General features: G+C 41.1%; 1 protein-coding gene across 1 annotated transcript; it reads right to left on the bottom strand.

Moving 5' to 3' along the window:
• Positions 1-493: 493 nt before the first annotated feature.
• Positions 494-1165, bottom strand: insyn1 (inhibitory synaptic factor 1). The gene is made up of 2 exons (XM_034680354.1): positions 845-1165; positions 494-616 (listed from the first exon to the last, which is right to left on the bottom strand). The coding sequence occupies exons 1-2, from the start codon at positions 986-988 to the stop codon at positions 494-496; spliced, it is 267 nt and encodes an 88-aa protein (XP_034536245.1). The 5' UTR covers positions 989-1165.
• Between the last annotated feature and the right edge of the window lie 22857 nt (positions 1166-24022).

Below are 24022 nucleotides of genomic sequence, written 5' to 3'. Positions count from 1 at the left end.
CAACTGTTAGCTCAGGTTTCATTTGTCTCTGTCTCTATATCTGCTTTTATCTCTCTCTTTGGGGGAGCTTTGCAAGGAGAGCTTATGGCTTTGAGGAAGCTGCAGGGGGAAGATCCCAAAGAGATGATGAGGGCCATTTTGTTCTCTCACACCCATGAACAGATGTACTTGCATTATCAGCCGTCACACTCACATTGTTTTGTTCCTGTACTTGTAGATGCTTGTGAGAACACATGCACACAAACAGTCTCTCTTTGTTGATCCTTGTTCAAACTGTGCACTGTACAGATGCACTAAACACACCTTAAACACACACACACACAAACACACACACACATATACTCATCTACCAGCGTTACCATGGCAGTTGCAAAAATACAGTAGGAATCCAGCTGATCCTTAACAAAATGGTTATATAACTATTGTGGTGCAAAGTCTTGTATCTTATCTAAGCCTGCCTCTGTGTTTCCTTTTAGCCTGGCTTTGCTGCTTTTCAACAGCTCCTGACATCATCTGTCCCTCCCATCAGACCCCACTGAGCACATGAAGGGCATTTGTATTTGTTTGATTGATAAAGAAAGACAGCCTTGCTGTGGTTGTAATCAACATGATCCTCCTATGAAAACAAAAAAGTGAGATCTCATCACTTTGAAATCTTAATCAAAATCTTCATGCTGCGAAAAGTATTTCACACTTAATTAAAGGCAGTCGACTTCAGAAGCACACCCACATGGCGCCCACATTGTTCCCCTGCCTTCACCCCACCCCCCACTAGTGTTTTCCATAATCCCCCCCCAAAAAAAACCCTGCAATGTGTAATGTGTAAACTGAGTTTGGGCCTCACCTCCCGGAGTTCCTTGGCCACATCCTTGAGCTCTATGAGGATACCTTCCAGCTGGTTGATCACCATCTTCATGTGGCTGCGGATGAGTTCTCTCGGGCTGGGGGTCTCAGAGGTGTCCCGGGCCGGAGCTCTGCTGAGGGACATCCTTTACAGGGCGACGTGGGGCCAGTGGCCAACAGGCTGAGGGCGTGGGGGAGCCGAGTCGGGGTCCATGTCTTTGGCTACAAAGAGCCTCAGTGCTACTGATCCGAACAGGGGCCCCGGCCACGAAGGGAGACCTCAACATCTTAAAAGCACCTGGGCAGCCGAAACGCCTTGCCTGGCCCGCACACTCGGCACAGGGTCACACTCTGACATCCATGCCCTCTGGTAGATGCTTCCAAAAACGAAGAGAAAATGAGCATTGGAAATGTCAAACGCTGTAAATCCATGGAAAATGAAGAGGCAAAATACATGGGCTAAAGCTGGTACGAAACTCTTACATAATCATGTTGAGCCAACTCATCTCATGTGTCAGTGTGTACGTTTGAAATTGTTCCCCAGGAGATACTATTTAAAACGCCTGCCTATACAGGGAAGAGACCTTTTCCTTACCCCACTTGTCCTGTACAATGTTTTTTACTTGTGAAACATAATAACATAATGGCAGGCTAACATACAAAAGTGAAAGCAGAAAATGGGTTCATATTAACCCCTTTACAGACAAAGCTTTCCAGCATAGATAGAAAAATAGAACTCCCAGCAGTGGCTCAATTTTCAAAACGATCGTGTTCTACATTATTGGCCAACTGGGACAAGATTTTCCTTCTAAATATAGTATCTGAGTGAGGGTTACTGTCTTTCCAGAGAGAAAGGACAGATCCTGTTTGGAAAAAAAGGGGATATTCCGCTGCTCAGTGTAGCGTTTCCTCCTCCAGGAAAAATAAAATGACTGTCAGTAGGAACTCACATCAAAATAAACTTTGCTTGACATCCATTTTCTTTGCAGATGACGACTTACTCATGTCGTCCTTCACTTGTCGTTGTGAAAGGCAAGGAAAGGTAGGTGTGGGTCCTTTCACAGAGCGTCCAATCTCCCCTGAAGCAGGGCTTATTCCAGGTGGCGTGGGATCAGAATGAATTGATTTCCAAGCCAGCGGAACGTGACTTGTGATGAGAATTTTGTGGAGGGATAACAAAAAATCATGGTGTCAACGAGACACAGTTACAAGGGGGGTCTTGGAGGCGAATGAGCACCTTCTCCTGGAATTTGGGAGGCAGCCTGTCTTCATGCAACGGTGTTATCCAAGTCCTCTCAGAAAAACACTGACCCACAGCAGTCCACAGGGGTGTGCCCAAAAACCAAGAGAGCAGAAAGAGAAAAGATTCTCTCCTCTCCTTCAGTTGTTGCTAAGGGAACCCGGTCTGCCTCCTTGTGCTGTGATTGGATAATTATTTTACTTCTTATCCGTGTAGTGTATGGTTCTCTCTGTGGACCCTTTTCAGTGAGGCACAGAGCAACGTGCCATCCAGCAGGACCTGATAAATCCTATGAAAGCTTCCCAGAGGAGCCCCAGAGAACAAGCAGGAGAGAGAGCTTCTCGCCAAATCCAGGGTGATGCCACTGCCACAGGATGCGCCGGCCAATCACACATGGCACCTGGACAGACAGAGGAGGAAAGCAATCACTTATTCTCCATGGACTCTTCTTCCTTTCTCCCTTAATTCTCGCAACCATTGCAGCATAAAAAAGTAACAGCAATAGACTGAGGAAGTCTCAAACATGGACATAAATTAACTGCGTTGTCATTTTTTTTAGCTGCTGTTGGAACTGAAATCTCTTCCTTGCAGCACTTGCCTCACCTCCACTCACATGCAGGAACACACACCTACTCACCTTTCCTGTGCATCACTTTGCTGTTGCTATGCCCAGAGCTCACTGTCCACGCACCGCAGGTTCATTCAGGCTACACACAACCTGCCGGTTCTTTATCAGTCCCTCTGTCTAACGCACTAACATCTTTCTACTCGCCGCCTGGCTGTACTCTCTTCCTCTCTCTGTCTCTCTCGCACACACACTCCCTTTCACTCTGTCACTATCTCTCTGTCACCCTTACACACTCACACACACGCAGTTCTCACCCTCCCTCCCCTACTTACTGTCTTGACAGAGAGAGAGAAGCTTCTATCAGCAGGGTTATTTCACTCTGAGGCTGTGGCTCATCAGAGGAGGAGTACAAGTGGAGGATGAAGCTGTGGAGGAGGAGGAAGAGGAGGAGGAGGAGGCAGGAGGCAGGAGGCATGAGATGGGAACGATGAATGGCCCTGATAGCACTCTGAGAGGGGAGAGAGGAGGCTGAGGATGACTAACAGCCACAAGAGCTCCTGCTTCGGTTTGTGATGCCGCCGTGGCCGCCGCTACCATCACTCAGATAACAGTTCTGCCGAAAACATGCCACCCGTCATCCACGTCAGCCTTCGCCCACATCGGGAGGCAGCATTCAGAACTGACTGGGCTGCTGCTGCTGTGAAAAGAGGGAGCTGTGTGATTCCTGTGACAGCCTCTCCCTCTCTGTCTATCTTCCTGTTTATCGTCTCTCTCCCTCCCTTCTTTCTGTCACTCTGACTCTCTCCCTTTCTCCGTCCCCGTCTCTCTGCCCCTGCGCCCTCGCTGTGTCCTCGCTGACTGTCGGATGAAGGGAAGCTGATGCCAGAGTTTATCGTGGGGGCTCAGGCTCCTGCCAGCACCACTCGGCTGTTCTCCTTTGCTCTGTGGAGGCGGGGCTTGGTGTTTTAAAGGCACAGTGTGTCTCGCAGTCCCTCCTCTGACTCGCTCCTCTCCTGTCTTCTTCTTTTTCTCTCTCTGTTGGCATCTACACTCTCCCCTCACTATCTCCTCTTACACTGCCTATCTAGCCTTTGTCACAGTGCTATCGAGGGTGTTATCGCTCTTTTAAATCAAGATGAAGTCTTCCTCTGCCCCGAGCCAAGCAGTCTCTGGGGATGAAGTGTCTAAAAGAAAAAAAACCTGGCTGTGACATCATTAATAGACAAAAGATGGTTGGCGTTTGATGACCTCATCTGACTGAGAGACAGAAATAGGGAGGGAGGGCCGGCATGACTTTTTCTCATCCCTGTCCTCTTCATCAGCATTTTTTTCCCCAGCAAAACAGCTCTACATGAACCCACCAGAGGCAATTACCCTAATATAAAATTAGTTTTCCAGAGGAGCTCATGTAACAGTCAAGCAAATGCATAATGACAACTTCTTGAGCAATGCACGAGAGTTTCCAGAGGGGTTTTTGGCAGATAACTGTACTGAGCAGCAGTTGAATGTGTGCATTGCTTAGCATAATAAAGAGAAATGCTGAGTGGATTCATGTTAGGTGGATCTTCCATGCAGATGAATTTGTTCTGGACTCCTCTGTGGGTTCTTCTACAAGGATCACAGACATTGTGCTGATGCTGTAAAGCTAATTGGCGAATATTCTGCAGTGTGATAAATTATCTTTTGCTTTTGTTTTCTTTGATTAATTAAGGATCAAGTGTGCCTTTTAAAATATGTAATAACACAAATGCTACATAGTCTGTGGTAGCATTTTCTGAGTACACAGAAACATTGTGTCAGCTTAAGACTTCATCAAATTTTGAATATGTTGTCAAATTCTGAAGCATGTCATGGCTTAATGTGGAGATGGGGGACTGCAAAAGGATCTCAGGCCTTCCTTTGCATTTACACATGGCTGCTGCAGCTCAGAGCAGAGGAGGATGCTTCTCACGAGCTGTTTCTTCCAAGAAACAGGTGTCCTTGAGCATGTTTCCTTTGTAGCTGCACTGCTTATTCTCTCTGCACATATGGGAGGCTCCCATCTTAGAACAAAGCAACAGTTTTAGGGACTTTTTTCTTGCCATCGTTTTCTTTTTTCTGGCTGTCATTCTTTTTTTTTTACATTGTTTTCTTTTTTCTTGACATTGCAAAAAAAAAAAAGCAAAAGAATAAAGAAGTCCTGGATACTCATGGTGTATTTACTAGAGCTTTTCTTTAAAGAGAGAATGTGTTGTATACTAAATGACCTCTCAGAGGAAAGGCCCAGGTGCACAGCACAGATAGCTCCATGTCGATGATGCCTTCATTGAAAGGGAATTGGATTATTTCCCCCTGTAAAATATATATTTTTAATGCTAAGGTCATTCTGACTAGTGAGTTTTACCAGGGATCTGGAGTGGGTCCAGCAAAATATTGGTTCCACTTAATATTTCCGCCTTGGATTTATTGTGCCATGCTGTTTATGGAGACGTTTTATAGAACGTAATTTTTTTTCCTAGTCAGGCAGAGGCTCACAAACAAGCACGACGGTGCATAAACACTCTAATGCGTGCGCGCACACACACACACACACACACACACACACACACACACACACACACACACACACACACACACACACACACACACACACACACACACACACACACACACACGCACACACACAAATACACACTCACATAAAACAGGCTACACACACACACACATCAAATACACTCACATAAACCAGGCTGGGCATCCCTATCCAGAGGAAACTATATTGGTAATTTGGTAAAGCCCAAGAGAGGTTTTATAAGGCCTGCTTTGTTTACCTCCCAATAAGCTATCATACTCCTACTTATTTGATACAGAAGGGATCAACAGTCCCTTTTATTAGTGTTCTTTTTTTGGCTACCTTCCTCACATTGTCTGGGTGCACAGCCACTGCTGCGAGATGTGCACAGGATATATTATTTTATTTTGAAGTGTAGAGAGATGAATGACAGTGATCAGTACAGATACTATGTCTATCCCCCTTGTGTCCACACAGCATGCACAAAGAGTTTGATATACAGTAGAAAACACATCAAGGAATGACTAAACAACACAAAGTCATGTCTCACACAAGACACAATTAACAAATTAAGAAAAATAACAGCTAGTGTGCACTGTATGTAGTTAATTAGGTCTAAAAATGGTAATCAGCTGAAAATTAAAGGTAGATGGAACACTATAGTATCAATGAATATCTGGGTCATTATTTTATGGAGAGAAAGAACATGACATCTTTTGCAGAGAAGCTCAATGCCTCTGTCCTCTCTGTACAGTTAAGGCTACAAGCAGCTTCCAGTAAACCGAGTGCAACATTCAGACAAGAAAGAGGAGTAAACAGCAACTCTGGCTCCATCCATTGTAACAAAATATACCCACTGGCATTGCAAAAGCTCTCACAATATATCTCCTTTGTTAATTTGTGCAAAAAGAAAAACCATAGTGTATAAATGCATCCATCCACTGCATCAATATCCCAGGGTTATGTGCTAGACCATTTCTTTGTCAGGTGCATTAACTCTCCTGTGGTCATTCCGGGCAATCAGTTTTTTTTTAGGGGGGGGGGCTCTAACAAGTTAGTCTCCTGTGGACGGAGCCAGGCTCGCTGTTTCCCAGTCTCTATATGATGATAAGTTGAATGGCTGCAGGCAGAGGCTGTACATTTTTGTAAAGTCATGACAAGTGGTTTCACTCTCTGATCTTACAGTCTGCAAGATCCTGAAAAGTGACAAAATGTTGAACTTCCTCTGTCACCAATTATAAACCCATGGAGGCTTTTTTTGTTGTTGTTTGATATTGTTTCACTGAACTTTAAAGGAATGCCTTTCAGTAAAAAAAAAAGTTTGCCTAAAAGTTGTACATAAACTCCTAGGGGGAAAAAGTAATATTTCCAGTGGGATAAAGAATGACTTTGAATAAAGACATAAAGTATGGGTATGAGATGAACAGATATAAGCAATATAGGGGGATACACTTTAAAAATGATCACAAGAAAACAAATAAGTTAGAAGAAAGTGCTCTTCCCATTCCACAATAAAGAATCTATGTGGGACTATTCCCTCCATCCCAGCAGTACAAACCACCCCTCCTCCAGCAATACATCACTCATCCCTCTTCACTAATTAGCTCTCATTCAGTCCTCAATACTCCTGATTCACTTCATCGCTCAAAAAGCTGCAAACACTCAGTTCCTTTTGCAATTGAAGAAACGTTGCTGTTACGTGCTTGGAATAAAACCTTATCTGTAAGTTAACCCACATCCTGACTGATTCTGCTCTATCCATTGTTGAAAATAGTGGTGGAGGAAAGTGTCTGAAACACATCTTCACCTTGTGCTTCATTGATGAGCTGTGTCTCTTAACTATTTATATCCTTTTCAAACCGGTAACTGTCCATTCTGAACTGTCTGTATTGACTTTGGGGACTTCTCAGAAAATAGTGTGCGAGAATAGAGGCAGCTTTTGGGTCCCTCATAATGATACAAGAGTCACAAGCTGATGCTTTTAAATATTTAGCTTCAATAACAGTAAATGCTTGATTGAAGAACAAACTAGTATTCTGCTGATAACATAGTTCTTGCATCAGGGTTTCTGATCACATACCACAGCACATAAACACTATCTAATGGAAGACATTCCTTTCATCATAATCTCATCAGCTGATGCCTGCGCCAAGGATTGTCTTATCTGTGAATTTCAGCCAAATGTGTTGTTAAAATCTGAATAGAAACAAACAAAATCTTCCCCTCATTTAAATAGATAATAAGCTCTTTTTTTTTTGAATGATCCCTTTAATTAATCTGAATCCATTATGCTGTCCCTCTCCTGGCCATTGTGTGGCACTGTGGTGTAGTTGTGACGTGTTGCTTTTTCCCCTGCTCTCACAGTGGACTAAAATGGTGGACAGACAGAGAAAAGTTGCATGCTCTTGGTATATGAGTGCTGAAATATTAATTGTTACACGACATGTCTACAGTGAGAAGAAATCACAGGATTATGTGGTGCAGAAATCAAAGGAGGATTAATTGCAGTTTTTAATGCACATTCACTACATATTCATGAATAAATTACGAGATCCTTGGCAGTGAGTTCTTGTCTGGCATCATTTATTTAAAAGTATGTATAGTCAAATGATTTCCACTGATAAAAATGCACTCTCACTAAGAGGATTAAGTATTTTTCCATATAATCTCTGCCATCATAAATCCGCAGTTGAATTTTTGGCTTTATGACGACTGAGACTGAATAATGATTTATGGACCAAAAGACTCGGTAGGCACATCTGGCATCTACAATATACATGACCAAACACAGACATCAGGCCCTGTTTACGATTTCCAGTTATGTCCTTGATATTCCACAGACAAACGCTGAGGGACAGAGATCTCAGAGGCCCAGCCTGTCTTACAACAACACCAGCCTCTCCTCTTGCCTGTCTACTGACCTTTTGATATTTCAGTCTGCATCCAGCTTGTGAGTGTTTTCCTGTGTGTGTGTGTGTGTGTGTGTGTGTGTGTGTGTGTGTGTGTGTGTGTGTGTGTGTGTGTGTGTGTGTGTGTGTGTGTGTGTGTGTGTGTGTGTGTGTGTGTGTGTGTGTGTGTGTGTGTGTTCTTGTGTGTGTGTTTTATTCAAGCAGTCATGCAGCATGCAGAGGAGCAGAGGCTGTCTCAGACCATAACACCCTGTGATGGATCAGTGCTCTTACACAATGAAATGAAACTTAAGTGTTGGATTGATTTCTCATTTACTTTCCTCTCCAGTGGTGGAAATATAGTCAGTGCCTACAGCCACACTGGGGGGCTCTGGTCTGAGAGGGGCTGTGGTGTCATTATGATGGCTGGTCCTGTGTCATAGTCACGACATGTTTTGAAGCTTGAATTACTTAGCTGTCGTCAGCCTCCTCATTTCTATACCAGTGTGAGCCTCTTCGTGTTATGTAGAATATGGCACGATGGAGTAAGCAGAGTGTGTGTTTGCATGTGAATACTGCTAAGCTTTTGTCCGCTTCAGTTGTACTCTTTTGAAAGTAAATACAACCAGACTCAAATTAGGGCGCTGCAGGTAGATGAAGGTGTTCAAGCAATCTTACTCACATCTTCACTAAATAGAAAGTGCGTACTTGAAGGAAAGGAATCTAAACTCTGTTAAGGCTCTGTAAGTAACATGCATCCTAAGTAATACAATCACAAGTGGACATCTCTGAGTAAGAGAGATCATATGTGGAATGGAATGTGATTCATATTCTACCTTGAGCCAACACTTTGACCAGATCTCAGTTCCAAGCTCTCTATATCAATAAATACAGCATGTTCAGGGCCAATAGGTCATCAGCACGATAAGAGGGATATTTAATTATTGTGAATGAGTTGAGTAAAACAGTTTTATCAGATATAGTATACCTGATAAAGTGTCTTTTACTTACTTATTTAAAAGCTTACAAATGCCTGCACAGTAGGGGGCAGTATGCAATCCACCACCACATACAGACAGGAGGATCAAGTGCAGCTGCAACAAGCTGACAAGAGTGTCAAAATGTCCTCACCTATAATGATGCTTTTCACAGTTTTAGAGTAGGATAACACGATGCAACACTTTTGCCACAAGTATCCCGAGAGCAGGAAAAAAGTACTAAGGTTTTAACAAACCAAATCTTTAAGTCATCTGAAAGGCCATCACCATGAAGAAAATGTATTTTAGATAAAGTAGCTGCAGCTAGCGTTAGCACCAGCAAAAAAAGCAAGCACTGTTTGAGAACTACAGGAAGTTTAACAGAGAAAACTCAAAGCTAGAGTAGTTAATGACAAATTCAATGGATTTCCAGGACTTGATGACCCACCCTTTTCCAAGGTAGCACATACTTAAAGCTAAGGTTGGTATTCACAGAAAACTAGCGTTAATTTTTATGTAGAATTTCCTCAGGACTCCGTCTAACCCCTCCCCTCAAAAACGACGCCCCCGCTCACATGCACAAGCATCGCTGATTCAAGACCGTCGCTGATTCACGACCATATGATTGTGACTGATTCAAAACCGGTCCTCAGCACATTGTTTGTGTTTTGCACTACGTCAACTCATGTCTCACTCAGCGGTAAGAAAACACCAAAACATTATCATAGTTAAAGTTAAAAACACAAACAAACGTGGCTACTGTTATTAGTCACAACTCACAGAAAGCGGGAGAGAGGAGAAACCAGGGAGAGACAGGCAGGAGAAGTTTTTCATTCATTCAAACATTGATTGTTGCCTTGTTGGTTGCTGTGGTCACATACAACAGTGATCGGTTAGTAAAGCTCAACGTGTTCACGGCTCATCATCCCTACAGCGTACGGACGGACGCTATAGTACATAAACATTTTCTGTGGGACTTACTAAGTGTCATTCATTTTTTTGCTTGTCAGAGCCCCGTGGTGAGAGCTTTTTAGACTCTGATCCGGACTACAGTCCTGAACAAAACACCTCATCGGGTCAGAGGGGAAAGGTCCGAGGTTGAGTGAGAGGGGCAGTCAGTAGAGTCAGGGGAAGCAGAGGCAGCGTACGGGGAGTGCAAGCTGGGGAAATGTACGCGCAGGTTTCATAACTTGGACCCTAATTGGTTGGTGTTTTCCCAGGTTTACTCCAGCTGTAGATGCAGTAGCTGCTTTTTTCACTCTTTTTTAAGAACAAATTATGTATTGATTGCCATCAGAACAGATCATTTTAACTAGTATAAAAAAAAGTGTATCTAAATCTGACAACCAACTGACAACCCCAACTTTAAGGATTCCAACGGCTAATGGTTTAATTGGAAAATTATCTCTAGTTTCTGTATTGCATAGCCGTGTGCTATGATGTGATGTCTACACACTTTCACAGTTTGATCCAAAACATCAGTGACATAGATTTTACCACAGACATCTAGACTTCTGACGTTAGTCATGTGAAAATCCTTATTTGACGCCCCAATGGCTGGATGAAGATTTTAGCATGAAAAATACAATGTTGCTTGTGGAGGAGTGCTCCAGTTCACAGTTCAAAATATATCAAGAAATGACATTAGATGAGTCAGAATTGTTATTGTTGCTTTATTTGTCTGTTAACAAAAATAATTTCATTTAGAATTAGTAAGTAAAACATATTAATAAACATGCATCTTTGCTCACTAAGTCTTATTGGTGCCAGCCATCAGGAGCAGGTTATTATTGGTTCTTAGTGTCGGCACAAAAAAAATCTATATTGTGCATACCTAATCAAATCTTTATGATCATTTTTGACACTTTTATCTATAATCTCAAGATCACCTTGTCTTTATGCGCGCTCTGCCTCTTATCTGAGATGAAAAGATCTGCTATAGCAATAACAGTGTTGGATATTGCCATGATAATATGAGTAATAACTTAAAGAAAAAAGTATTGGTGTATTTTGATAGCATGTCTGGACACTCCAATATTTTTTGTGTGCCCAATGGATTTTTTAAAAACTCTTCTAAAACTCTGTCTGACTCACATCATAATAATACAAGATGACTATTATCATGCAGCAGAACCAGTCATCTGCCTTTTCTTTCCTTTCCAATCTTTGTCTGGCCTGGCACTCACATTTCCCACAATGCAACTTGAATGCTTATTGTCAGACGATTGTATTGAGTCAAACAATCTTTATTTGTATCGTGCCAAAGACACTTTTACAAAACATAGTGGGTCTAGACCATACTCTATGTTAACTTATTAACAGAAACCTAACACCAAGATAGGATAAGACTCGGTCTTATCTCCCCTTAATCCACCATGTGCATCGCACCTCACAGTGTTTAGTTAGTTACAGCGACAAGGAGTTATGGGATACAAAGGTCTCTTAAGCTAATGTCTTAACCGAGCATCTCCAGATTTTTTTTTGTTTCTTCTTTTTCACCACTATCATCTCTCTCTCTTCATCTCCTCTATCCCTCTTTCCAACCCTGTCCAATGGCTGTCTAACAAGAGTATGGTTCTGCTCAAGGTTTCTGCCTCTTAATGGAGGTTTATCGTTGCCACTGTAACTTGCTAAATGCTGTGGATTAAGATCAGCTCAGACTGAGTCCTGCCTGTAAGATGGGACTGGATCTTCTCCTGTCTTGATGTTGGGTCTTGTTAATAATACACCAGAGTACAGTCTAGATCTGCTCTGTCTGGAAAGCGTCTTGAGGTAACATTTACTGTGATTTGGCACCATATTAATAAATATTGATTGATTCTCAAACTTTTAGTAATTAGCTTCCACTTTTGCAGAATGAAATCAAGTTCAGGCTTATAAAAGTCCCTCTTGACTTAAACTCTCTTTTCTTGTATATTTGTTATTCATTCTCTTTCAACTTCCATCGACGGATCAGGTGCCAAAAAATGTCCAAAACTAAACGTTTATGAGAGACCAACCGCATTGACACTTCCTGTAGCTGCAGTCCACATTTATGAAAGTGCAGAAAGAAGTTCTGAGCACCCATTGACGCCATAAACACAAATACAGCTAGACAGTTAACTGCAACATCAACATCACATGTCTGAGGTCAGGCACTGTCACAGCTCAGCCCTTCTTATTGTAGGGCATTGTGGTTATCTCCAGCTGTGTGGATACTGCGGAAATAGAAATGAGCCCAGCATGCTATGACATGCTGCAGCTTCCATTATATATGCTTCCACTGCCCCAAGGATAGACAGCCATATGCAGTTTGAATGCCAAATGTATCCACATTCTTCCATCAATAACCGCCACAGGTTGATGTATCACTCATTAATTTATTTATTGTTCTACCTGTAATCCGTGTTGCTTCACCCCCATCATGATCTTTATCTGTGCTTTGGTTTTTCATGCTGGCAGGCCACTGTTAATAGAGTAGAACATGACAGGACTAAAAAGCAGCTTCTTACACAGCACAGCAAAAATAAATGTATTCCACTCTGCCATCTCTGAAGATAAATCTCTGATCATCTGTTTAACAAACCTCCGAAACCCCTCAGTTCTTCTATGAGCGACAAGTTAACACTGGACCTGTATCATGGACAGATGCTTTCAGAATAGTTTAAATCATCCTAAGATAGTGGATCTTTTTATACATTCATATTTTCTAGGGACATACTTAACATGCTTCAATTACGGTCTCTACTGTCATGATTATGCTTCCACGTGAGCTGCTAACAAGCAGCTGAAAATACCTTCATCTTGCACTGTGAAAGGCAGTAGAGAGTGTACCTCATCAGATGTACACCTTGTCGTAAAACCCAGCCTTTGATCAGGAAGATAAAGGACAGGGGGTTTCAGAAATGTTTAGAGGTGTGGGTCGGACAGAAAATCTTAAATATAAGATTATGTAACGTATGGGGAATGAATTATTCAGCAATTTATTTTAAAATAACATTGGTTAACGGTGGGTCACAGCTTGACTACCAAGAATTTGGTTGAGTTTACAAAATTGGCCTTTTTTTTGTAACACCTGTTAACCCATGTAAGTCAATAGTTATGTGACGACCCATTAAAATAGCCCCACATCATGTTTCCTCACTCGCACACATATAAACGCATATGAATCAACACTTTCCTCTGTGTGTGATGAGTTGCTAAAGTGCAGGTGCATTTATCATCCCCTCGTTTGAACAAAAAGCATAGTGCTACCAACTCTGCATTTACATTTTCAGTGACCGTTCTCTCACACTGGCACAGCACTTCAAACTGGACGAGGGATTGTCACTCAAAAATAGTCTCAATATTAAAGCAGACCAGGAGATTTTTGCAAATCCTCTCAAATTGTGCTTGGGAAAGGACATAAAGGTTCAAATCCACTGAAAGATTAGAAAAAAAAAAGATAATCCATAATAACATTTAATCCCACAGTGTTTTTGTGCTGTTTGGGCCCATTACCATGCATCAGTACTTTTAACTGTCAGCCCAGTTTTTTCTGTATCTTATCTGTTCTTTCCTCACTTCCCCTGCATGCTCACTTTGCTCAGGATGCCCTCTCTGTCTCCTTGTGAAATGCTAAGCAGTCGTCCCCCTTTAACCCTGCCCTTCTCTCAGGAGGTATAGTATCTTCAGTGTGCTGCTTGCCAAGAGCTATAAACAAGTGTAATAGAATTGCAGAGGGGTTAGCTGAGATAGCCGACCGTGCATCTCCCATCACCACTGGCTCCCAGGCTGTGTGCTAACAAGCCCGAGAGCATCATTCCAAATTCCAACCCAGTCGCAGCAATGTGGGTCATCTCTGCTACTACTACCTCTCCCTTGTTTCCACACCTTTTCCCTACATGATTATTTTGAACACCTGTTGCCTTTTCGACAAGGGTATAGGTGTTCAAATTAATTCTCTTGCAACTCTTCCTCACTGAACTGAGTGTAGACACATAGCATACAGAGACAAAAGTCATCATATGACATTTGCAAGAAAGAGCGTAAGAAAATAAAGAAAAGGAGATTTGGGTGAAAAAATGAAGAGAAATCTTTGGAGAATAACTGCAGTTTTTCTTATGTCAAAATGATTTGATTTGTTTTGCAACATACACAGTCTTCTGTATCCTCTAGGGACTTGAAATGTCTTCTACAATGCAATGCACAGCTGTTGTGACAAACCTGTTATTCCACGATGACAGCATCAGGCTGAAATGCAAAACAGGCACAACAATTTAGAGGTGCTTTTTCTTTATGTATTTATGTTTGTTTAATGGACTAATGAGAGAAAGTCTGGCTAATTATACCAATCAATCAATCTTTATTCATTTATCTCCAATTCACAACAAATGTTATCTCAACACGCTTTCCAGACATAGCAGATCTAGACTGTTCGCTATGTTAATTTATTAACAAAGACCCAACATCAAGACAGGATAAGATCCAGTCCCATCTTACAGACAGGACTCAAACTTATCTCATCTTTATTCATCATGAGCACGAGCACTTTGCAGCATTTAACAAGTTACAGCGGCAAGGACAAACTTCTTTAACAGGCAGAAACCTTGAGCATAACCAGACTCATGTTAGACAGCCACCTGCCTCAACTTTGTTTGGATAAAGATAATAATTATACTTGTATAAAGTCAACACACGTAATCTGTTTTGTAATGTCTTTCGAAGGACTGCTGGTAGACCCTATACTGTATAACACACTGACGGGCATGTTTCTTTACTGTGCTTCTCCCATCTGTTGGATGGCCTGGACACTGACTAATGTGTAGTCATTGTCCAGAATGCCAGCAGAGATTTGCCACTGCCTCCTATCCTCCAAGAAATGCAATGATTCATCTTTAATCATTATATTGTCACGAGCAAAATGGGAATTGCTGTACATTAAATGTACGCCTGGTTTACTCATAACATATGACTTCTTTATGAACAGACCAACCCTTGAGACTGTTTTCTTAATCAGCAATGAAAAAGTCCTCACACAACATCAGACACAACCTTCAGGTGCCGACTAATGATGCCTTTTTAATTCCTCAGGAGGAGTCATTAGGAGATTCAGATATTTATGGGGTTTGAAGAGGACGATGCATTCAGGCAGAAGAGGGGAGGATCGTTCAGATAAATGTGCCAGTGAAAATGTGAATATGAAAACGAACTGTGATCCAGAGCCTGAATTATTCAGCTTGACCCTGATGCCTACTGCCACTCTTGTTTCATAGCCGAAGGCAGCCCAAGTTTCTGTCCCAATGCCACAGTCCTGAATCCACCAGAACACACCAGAGGAAGGCTGCTTTCCTGTAGTTAGAACTTTTTAGAATAACACTCAGAATCTGTTATAAGAAGCTTCAAATGTCACTATTCAAAAGATAATTTTACTGAGGTCCCAAACTCACTTTATTACAGAATTCACCCGTCTATACTGGTTTCCAATACTAAGATCTCATTCTGATGAAAGCTGTGAAATATTCCAGTTTGATGGTGTGTTTGATTCTGCTGCAAACCATCCACCTCAGAATAATGAATAATTAGTCTGCTGAAACACGACCCAGTATCCATCAGTGTAAGTGTATTAAGTTCATCACATCTATTGAAATTCATCAATTGACTTTAAGATATAGGGAAAATGACGACAAACCCCCCTCAAAGCATTTAGAAAGTTACAACGGCAAGGACAAACTTCCTTTTAACAAGCAGAAACCTCGAGCAGAACCAGACTCATGTTAGACAGCCATGCCTCGACCGGGTTGAGGTTGGAAAGAGGGCTAGATAGAGATGGAGAGATGATAGTGGCGAGACGGATAGTAGTAGTTGTAGCAGCTGGAGTCTGGCACATTCACAATAGCAGGCCGTCTACGACAGCGACTCAGAGGAAGCTACGAGACAGGGGAGTTCAGGGACTCCAGAAAGGTCTATGGTTAGTAACTTTAATAGGACGGGAAGAGTTACAGTAAGTGACAGGTAGAGAGAGGGGAGAGATAGAATCCCAGTGTGTAAGTTCCCCCGGCAGTCTAAGCCTATAGCAGCATAACTAAGAGCTATATGAAATAAAGCAGGCTATCACCTGTACTTTTGTTATCAGTTTATATTTTTCTTGCCATGCTAGCTTGGGTAGCTGTTTCTGTAATCATTTAGCTCAAACTTTGCTTTGGTTCAGTGTAGCCTTACTGAGCAACTGCATGCATATAAACTATTATTCATGTTTACAAATCAAAGGTATATTTGTATATTTTAATGAATGGCAGATTTGAAGATATAGAACAGAGCCTCCTGTTGTTGAAAAAGTTTCAGTACATCAGTAGTTCAGAATTTTCCAATTTTTTCCAAGTGCTTGTTGTTTTCCCATCAGTGATGATGATTGTTCTCATTTCTATCCAAATCACGTTTTCTATTGAGGTTAGTGCAGCTGCGATCTGTAGTCTCAGTACAACGGATTTCAGGCCGGGCGAGGCCTCCGCCCTCAGATCCTCCTCGCTCTCATCAACACATCACATAGACAGAGTGCTGTGGCCCCGTATCCCACCCACCCCTCGTCACAGACTCATCACAGCCTCTCAACATGTGTCAGGCCAGCCAGCGGCCTCCATCTGTCTCCCCTGGAGCCAGCCAGCCATGTCCATTCCAGGGAGCCACACAGGCAGAGAAAAAGTAATTCCCAAGACAAAGTGCGTTATGCCATGCAGCCGTTCCCCTTGAAAATGAGAACTCCATTTGGGGAGCAAGGATAGTTTAGCAGGCAGGCCGCTTGCCTGTGTGTCAGAGAGGCTGGAAAACATGGCCCCTGCTACACGGTGGAGAGCTGTGCTGCTGTAGATAGTGAGAGGAGATTTGTCATTCTGAGCCACATGGTGACATGATGATGGGCTTTTTTAATATAGGAGAACAAATGCACACAAGCTGGAAGAAGTTCACATGCCCACACTGATAACTACGATATATACTTTATATGTCTGCATGTGTAGCATCTGTGTCTCCTGTCTAAAAGCTGAGCCTCTGGTTACTCAAATCCTCAAAAACTTTCTTACTATGATATTTAAGATCATATGTGCATACTGTTATACAGTATATCTAAACATATTAGAACTTAACTTTGATCTATTTTGACATATTATCAGTAAAGTTTCTGAAAATGTTCTGATACTGGGTGTTAAGTGGGTGGGTAACACTTGAATATTAATTACAAAATAAGACAAAATTTCTCCACTCCTGCTCAATCTATCTCTTTACGTCTGAGCAAACTATTCTCTTCGTCACCTTTGCTATTAGCTTGCTTGCTAATCGCATACTACTTGTAGTATGCCTGTCTGAATAGCTATGTAGCTATCACTCTGCTCTTTGCACCACTATGCTTGTGTGTGTGTGTGTGTGTGTGTGTGTGTGTGTGTGTGTGTGTGTGTGTGTGTGTGTGTGTGTGTGTGTGTGTGTGTGTGTGTGTGTGTGTGTGTGTGTGTGTGTGTGTGTGTGTGTGTGTGTGTGTGTCATCTCTGTCTGCAAATCCACCAGTAAAGATGACAGTTTGTCAGTCTTTTATTTTACAACTGCAATGGATTTGGAGAAACAGTGGGCTGCGGTTCTGGTGAGCAGTGGTCTAGCCGTGCTAAAGCAGCCCTGCATATGCTCCACTCATTTCCCAGAGGACTATTCCACTAACTATCCCCAGGAAGCACCGAGCTTAGCAAAGCGACTTTGTCTGGCACCTGGAGTCATGCTCTGCCTCCCTGCACTTCCACACCAAACTCTCTCCAGGCATCACACGTCCCTGACGTGCCAAATTTGGAGACTACATAGTGATAACGGAGATAAATTACATAAGTGTTGGTAACTCAGCACTTAGAGGCTGCATTTTTGATAAATACTTTTCAGATGTTTCACTTTCTACGTCCTCTGGCTCAGAGTCAAACATGTAGGCTTAGATCACTTTCTCTGTGTTGCTCCATGTAATGTTGTGACTGTTACCATGGTTTAGCTTGGTTGACATGTGTCAATCAAAATGTTAGCTGCCACGCCCACACAGTCCTGAAATGGTCTTGACTGGAAACAAGGAACAAGGTTCTCTCAGAGTTTCAGATGTTTATTTTCACTCCGATTTTCCTTGATGGATAATGACACATTTAGTTTTGGAATTCTATATGAATTTTTAATATTCCAAGTAATGTTCCCAGATGCTTTAATGCATAATATATAGGTTATCTTCATATAACTCAAGTTTAGTTCAGTACCCTAAATACATCCCATCAGTATTTGTATTCACTGTATAATGAGGTCATTTAGGTGTTATGGTGTTATGAGGCAGCAGCTACAAATTTCCCAACTCAGCAATAACTTATTCTGTGTAGAAGCACCTTTTAACAGCTCACAGCTGGCAGATTTGGAAAACAAAGATATCTCACGCCATGTGCAACCCTCTATCTCTGATGTAACGTCTCTCTCTCTGTGTCTCATTTTGTCACACATGTGCACAGCTCACACGCAGCATCTCAGCAGGTAACCAGAGCAAAAATGACAAAAAGATTAGTACCCACTGTGGGTTGTCTTTGGGAATGGTGGATATAAAATATCTGAATGCATGGACCAGACATTTATGCTTCCATCCACAGTGCTAATGAGAGCGTGAATAACATGGACAGTGATAAGGAGCAGAGGATAAGGAAGCATGTGGCGGTGGCAAATCTGCTGAAAGGTGCTGTCCATGCTTAAGGATGGTGCCTGCACTGTGGTATCAGAATTTTAAAGAAACATGGATTTACTTTTCTCTTTTCTAGACACACATAGTATGCTAATATTTTTGATATCATCTTCATCCCAAGGCAAGCAGCCACTCTTGGCCTCACCTTTCCAAAACATAACTTGTACTACAATTTTATGTTCAAAAGCTAATATTTAATCATCACTAAACTCCTCATATTTGTAGCAGCAATGCCAGAACAACAAATCTATGATTTAGTGTAGATGCATATGCATATACAAATCAGTTCTGCTTAGATAATGGTATGGTTGTAAAAGTGAGCTTACCCTGTAATCAACCAATTTTCAAGCCCTTAACTTTTGTTCTTGGAGCTTGTGGGTTGGTAATAACTTAAATGTACTGTGAAGAGTTTTTAAGTGGTTATGAAACAGACTGCAGCTAATTATGATACCTCTGCATGACCTATAATAGAAAACAAGACCATCAGGATTTACTATTTCCATGTAGTTATTTTAAATCTTTTGTACTGCTGCCACCAAATTGCTGTTTAATGAAGAGGTTTAAAGCACACAGTCAGAAACGCTTTTGTTTATATATTCCAATGATTCACAGTGAGTGATACACTCAACAGTTTAAGGACAGTGAAATTGATTTTCTTTATACTTGTACTACTTCAAAAAGAGTGTTGCATGTGCAGAGCAGGAGATAAGACATACTGCTTTTTCCATGGGGACCACCAATATACACTTGAAATCAAAGTTGCTCACTGTAGCTTTGTCTTTTTGCAAGAGTAAAATACATCAAACTTTAATTAATCTGTGCCCACAACAATACTATCAGGAACGATATATGTAGGGATAAGGGTTAGATAAATGAGAGGACAGGTTTTTTTTTTCAACCGCTAGAAACAAGAAAAAAAATGTTTTTGCACAATGACAGGAGTATAAAACACTCCCCAAACCCTTATCAGTGTCTTGTTTGAAATTAATCGTGTGGCCTTGATTTATTTTTAAAGGCACATTTTCTGGAAAAGTCTTGTTGCAACTGAGATGGCTTTGGAAAAATAAAAGAGGTGACATTACCTCATCCAGCTGGCTGTGTGCTTACTTACTCATAAATCATTCTCAAGGCAGAATATAAAATCAAATTACTTATTAAGATGTTTTTGCAGTGCTCACAAAACACAGCCGCAGCTTCCAATTGGGGGTTTGGAATTGGAGCGTGTTTTTCTGTGAAAAAAGAGGGAGGGGGGTGTTCAATCCTGTAACACAAATAATGTGTGGCAAAAATCCATACACACTTTTCTACATGAAAGCATTGCAGTATTGCCTACCCCTGTTATTTTCATAGAAGATGTATTTATTTCTATAGATATGAAGTTGACAGGCTCAGGACTGTACTCAACTTTTCACTATTCTACCGTCAAGCATTAGATAGAGATACAAGGCAAGCAGAACATGGATGCCATTTTTTCTGTTACTTTATTACCCAACTGTCTTCTAATTGGTCAAAACCTCATGACAGCCATGATTAATTCTCAGCAAAATGCAGCAAAAGTGACTCCAGGGAAAACCTTTTCACACAGGTGATGACAAATTCATCGCTGGAAAGGAGTCTGGCATATTTCAGTTCTGTCTGTTAACACTATGGCAAAGATTCCCTCAGCATTCTGAGTTAGAAAGTATTGCGACAGAAAAGGTCATTGATGTCTAAGTTTTTTAAACTGGTCAGGTTCAAAATTTAAAAAAGTAGAATATCCATTGTAATTGTTCGAACATCAAAAACGCTGTGTACAAATTAATTAACGTAAAAACAAACAGAAATGTGATTTATCTCTAGATTTGTTAATGACCTCAAAATGCTTAAATATTTTGTAAGTTCTCACTTATTAAGTGTCACAACAATTATTTGAATTGCTTTTATTTTTTGAAAATATTTATCTCAAATTTGTGCTCTATCATTTCACAGTGGTCTTTTTAATTGCAGTTAACAGGCTGATATTTCCTGTAAATCCCACAAAACCGATACAAAATGTCTAAAAAGTTCCACACATTGAAGGCTTTATTTTGAACAAACATTTAATTTAACTTAACAATGAAATAATTCAAGTTGACATGTTTGTTTACGTCTTCAGTTATTAGCCAAGTAATTGTCTCACCTTCAAGGTGACACAAAAGATCAATCTGCTTTGAGTTGGGTCCTGTTCACCTTGTCAGTATTCCAATAAGTATAATGATTGTTCCTGTAACGCACACACAAACACTCTGTATGAAAGACACGGTATATAAGATATGTGTAGCAGTATGGGCATTCCTGTCCCTACATTATCCCTTACATGTTCACTGACTTGTTTTTTTCAGTACCTTGTCTCATTCTTATTCCCCTACATATAACTACCTACTAATCAGAGATCATTACATTTTGACTGCAGCTCTACAAAGTTATCCAACAACTGGATCATGCAGAGTGTAAGGCCTGCATGTTCTTTCTTCCACTTTGTTGTCAGTCTTCTAAACTTCGGCAGAATCTCTGACAAGCACCGCTGCCTTTCCTGTTCTCAGTCCTCTGAGTATTTCAGCTGGCTTACTGATGATGCTGATGGTTTTCCTGTGGAGAGAGATTGGGCTATAAGGGAATCTTGCTGATGCACCGGGTGAAACCAGTTTTTCTTCTGTCTAATAATCCCAAGAAGGAACCATTTATTATACGTACTCTGTTGAATTTTATATATGCCTTGCATTAATCACAGACCTCTCTGGCTGAAGGTCTTTGCAGTTTAAAGATGGCTTATTTAGTTGCTGAGGCACTAAATGCACCTGTTTCTGTGTGAGTATTCATGTCAGACTCTTTGAGTTGGTTTGTATTTCCAAAAGTAGCTGCTTCAGCATCCACAGGTGCAGGCACTTGCATACAGCCTATATACAAATATTGCATACATTCACACTCCTTCCTGAGAGAAAGAGAGACAGATTAAGTGCTACAGTGTTATATATGGTGGCTGAAGGCAACCTATGATGACTTAGAAGTGCATGAAGGCCACAGCTGTGAGGAATATCAATAGCTCTGATACGAGACAACACTGTGATTGTTTGTTAGAGTGTGCGTGTTAGTGTGTGTGTGTGTGGGTGTGTGTGTGTGTAGAAGTAGGCGTACATATCTCTACTTGTGGGTATATAAAAAGCCTGCATTTCTGACTTTGGCTGTGCATGTGTGGCTGTATAAGTCTCTGCATGTATGCATGCCCATTTATATATATGTATGTATTCTACTACCTCAGCATCTGCTGGTACGTCTGCCTCCATTTGTGTGGGGGCGAGTGGATGTATACTCAACATGTTGCAGCATTATTCCTTCTCTCATTATACCGCTTGAGGTCCAGGCTCCCCATGAAGACCACAGGGGTCCTAACAGGGCGCAGTCACTCAGTGACAGAGTCTGTCACTCAGCACCAGGAGTCCCTCCATCTCCTCACTGCTCATACTCTGCCTTCTGCTCAGCTGTCTCACTGACCACCACATGATGAGAAGTGACAGCCAAGGACAGCTTTGTGCTCAGCCACAGCCTTGGAATTGAGTCACCATGCAAAGCAGCAGCATACCCACAAACACACACATGCATACACACTAAGACATAAATATCCACAGACAGAGTGAGTACATGCCAGCCTGTATATTCAAACACTCACACAGGCACCCATGTTGTGAAATGAATGTACTTTTTTACACTGAATATGCTGCAGTTGCAAAAACTACATCAGCATATTTAGTTCAAGTGTCTGTTTTTGTACATATTTAAACAATTACTCATTGTTTATTAACCATTAAAAATTGATTACATTACACTGTGCTCTACAGAAAGGGCAATTAGTTACAGTTCTCATTAACTTACCAGTGATACTCAGCACAGCTTGGTCAAAGGTGCTTTTCATCATCGCCATATCACATGTAACAGCTTTTGTATTAAACACAAGAGAAAACAGAAACCAGATTTCCTGGTCTCATGAGTAGTCAGCAAATGTTTTAGAAGTATTTACTGATCATCAACAGTAAACTTAGCCCTGGAGACTGGACACAGAACAACAGAACCATGTCATCTTAATAATTACTTACCTCTTGCCTTTTCAACATAAGATAAAAAGATAAGAAGAAGAAACAAAGTTGGTGTGATGGTACAGAGATGGTATATTTTAAAAAGTTAGTCTTTACAGTACTCATCAAAAATACATCAATTTTGGGGTGCTGTTGGTAAAGGGGGTTAAGCGCGAGACCAATATACATAAGCTATACAGTAGTTCTTGTCACAGTGGTCGCAGGTTTGACTCCGACCAAAAGTAGACTGGCCCCAAAACATGCATTCTTAGGTTATATTTTATTTACAGGTGCAAATTAACTTTGACTATTTTCATGAAAAAATAGTAGAAAACATGCCTGCTTCACTTTACATGCACATGTGCAAATATAATGATGCTGTTGAATCTGCCAGCTACAAGATAGACACACTAAGTCACAATCTACTGAAAGTATTGATAACATATATAAATGAACAATGTGGTATAATTATTTTACTAGATAGTGTTTCTTCACTTTTATTAATTAGAAATGTTAAATTAAACTCTACACATCTGCATATATCATATCCTTGTGTCAAATATCTTTATGTTTTATAGATGACATGTTCATCTAAATTGTTTCTTATAAGAGACCTTCCTACTTTTGACTCCATGTGTGTAGTTATGGAATGACCTTGCTTTACAATAAAGGATAACTGAATTGCCTTCTAAAGTGCAAGCATTTGTATGCATGGTAATAAACAACAGGAGTGCTCTGCATTTATCTTGATGATGCATTATTGATCAAATACATCCCTCCTATTTGCTTTGGGCCAAAGCATGAGGTGAGCTGAGTCTCTCCAGTCTCCCAGGTGCCAGAGTGAAACTAATGCAACTACATCTTATTCATAATGAGACAGTGCTATGCGTCTTTCAAAGACAAGGATGCTTATATAAAAAATTAATCAGTGAAAAGAAACCCCTCTTACATGGAAGCATGAAGCACTGCTAAACTGTTAAAGCATGCATTATTAATTAAAACAACACAGATCACAATGGAGTGAACTGCGAAAAGTGCAAACCTTGCATTGGCACAATTTAATGTTACGCTTAAAATATAAGGTGACTTAGCAGACTATATGTTGAGTCAAATGTGCTAAGATCACAGATTAATAATGGATGCAGACTTTTGTTTCAAGTGGTGAAATGG

Source organism: Notolabrus celidotus, chromosome 3 (assembly GCF_009762535.1).
Source record: "Notolabrus celidotus isolate fNotCel1 chromosome 3, fNotCel1.pri, whole genome shotgun sequence".
NCBI classification, from domain to species: domain Eukaryota; kingdom Metazoa; phylum Chordata; class Actinopteri; order Labriformes; family Labridae; genus Notolabrus; species Notolabrus celidotus.
Note: the sequence above shows the minus strand (reverse complement) of the source record. Positions and strands in the feature narration are given on the sequence as shown.

What these genes read in the sequence shown, in the direction of transcription:
- insyn1 (XM_034680354.1), bottom strand. Translation starts at nt 988, where the DNA reads ATGTCCCTCAGCAGAGCTCCGGCCCGGGACACCTCTGAGACCCCCAGC. An exon ending in TGGCCAAGGAACTCCGGGAG is followed by an intron (nt 617 to 844) that starts GTGAGGCCCAAA and finishes TTGTTTTCATAG; the next exon opens with GAGGATCATGTTGATTACAA.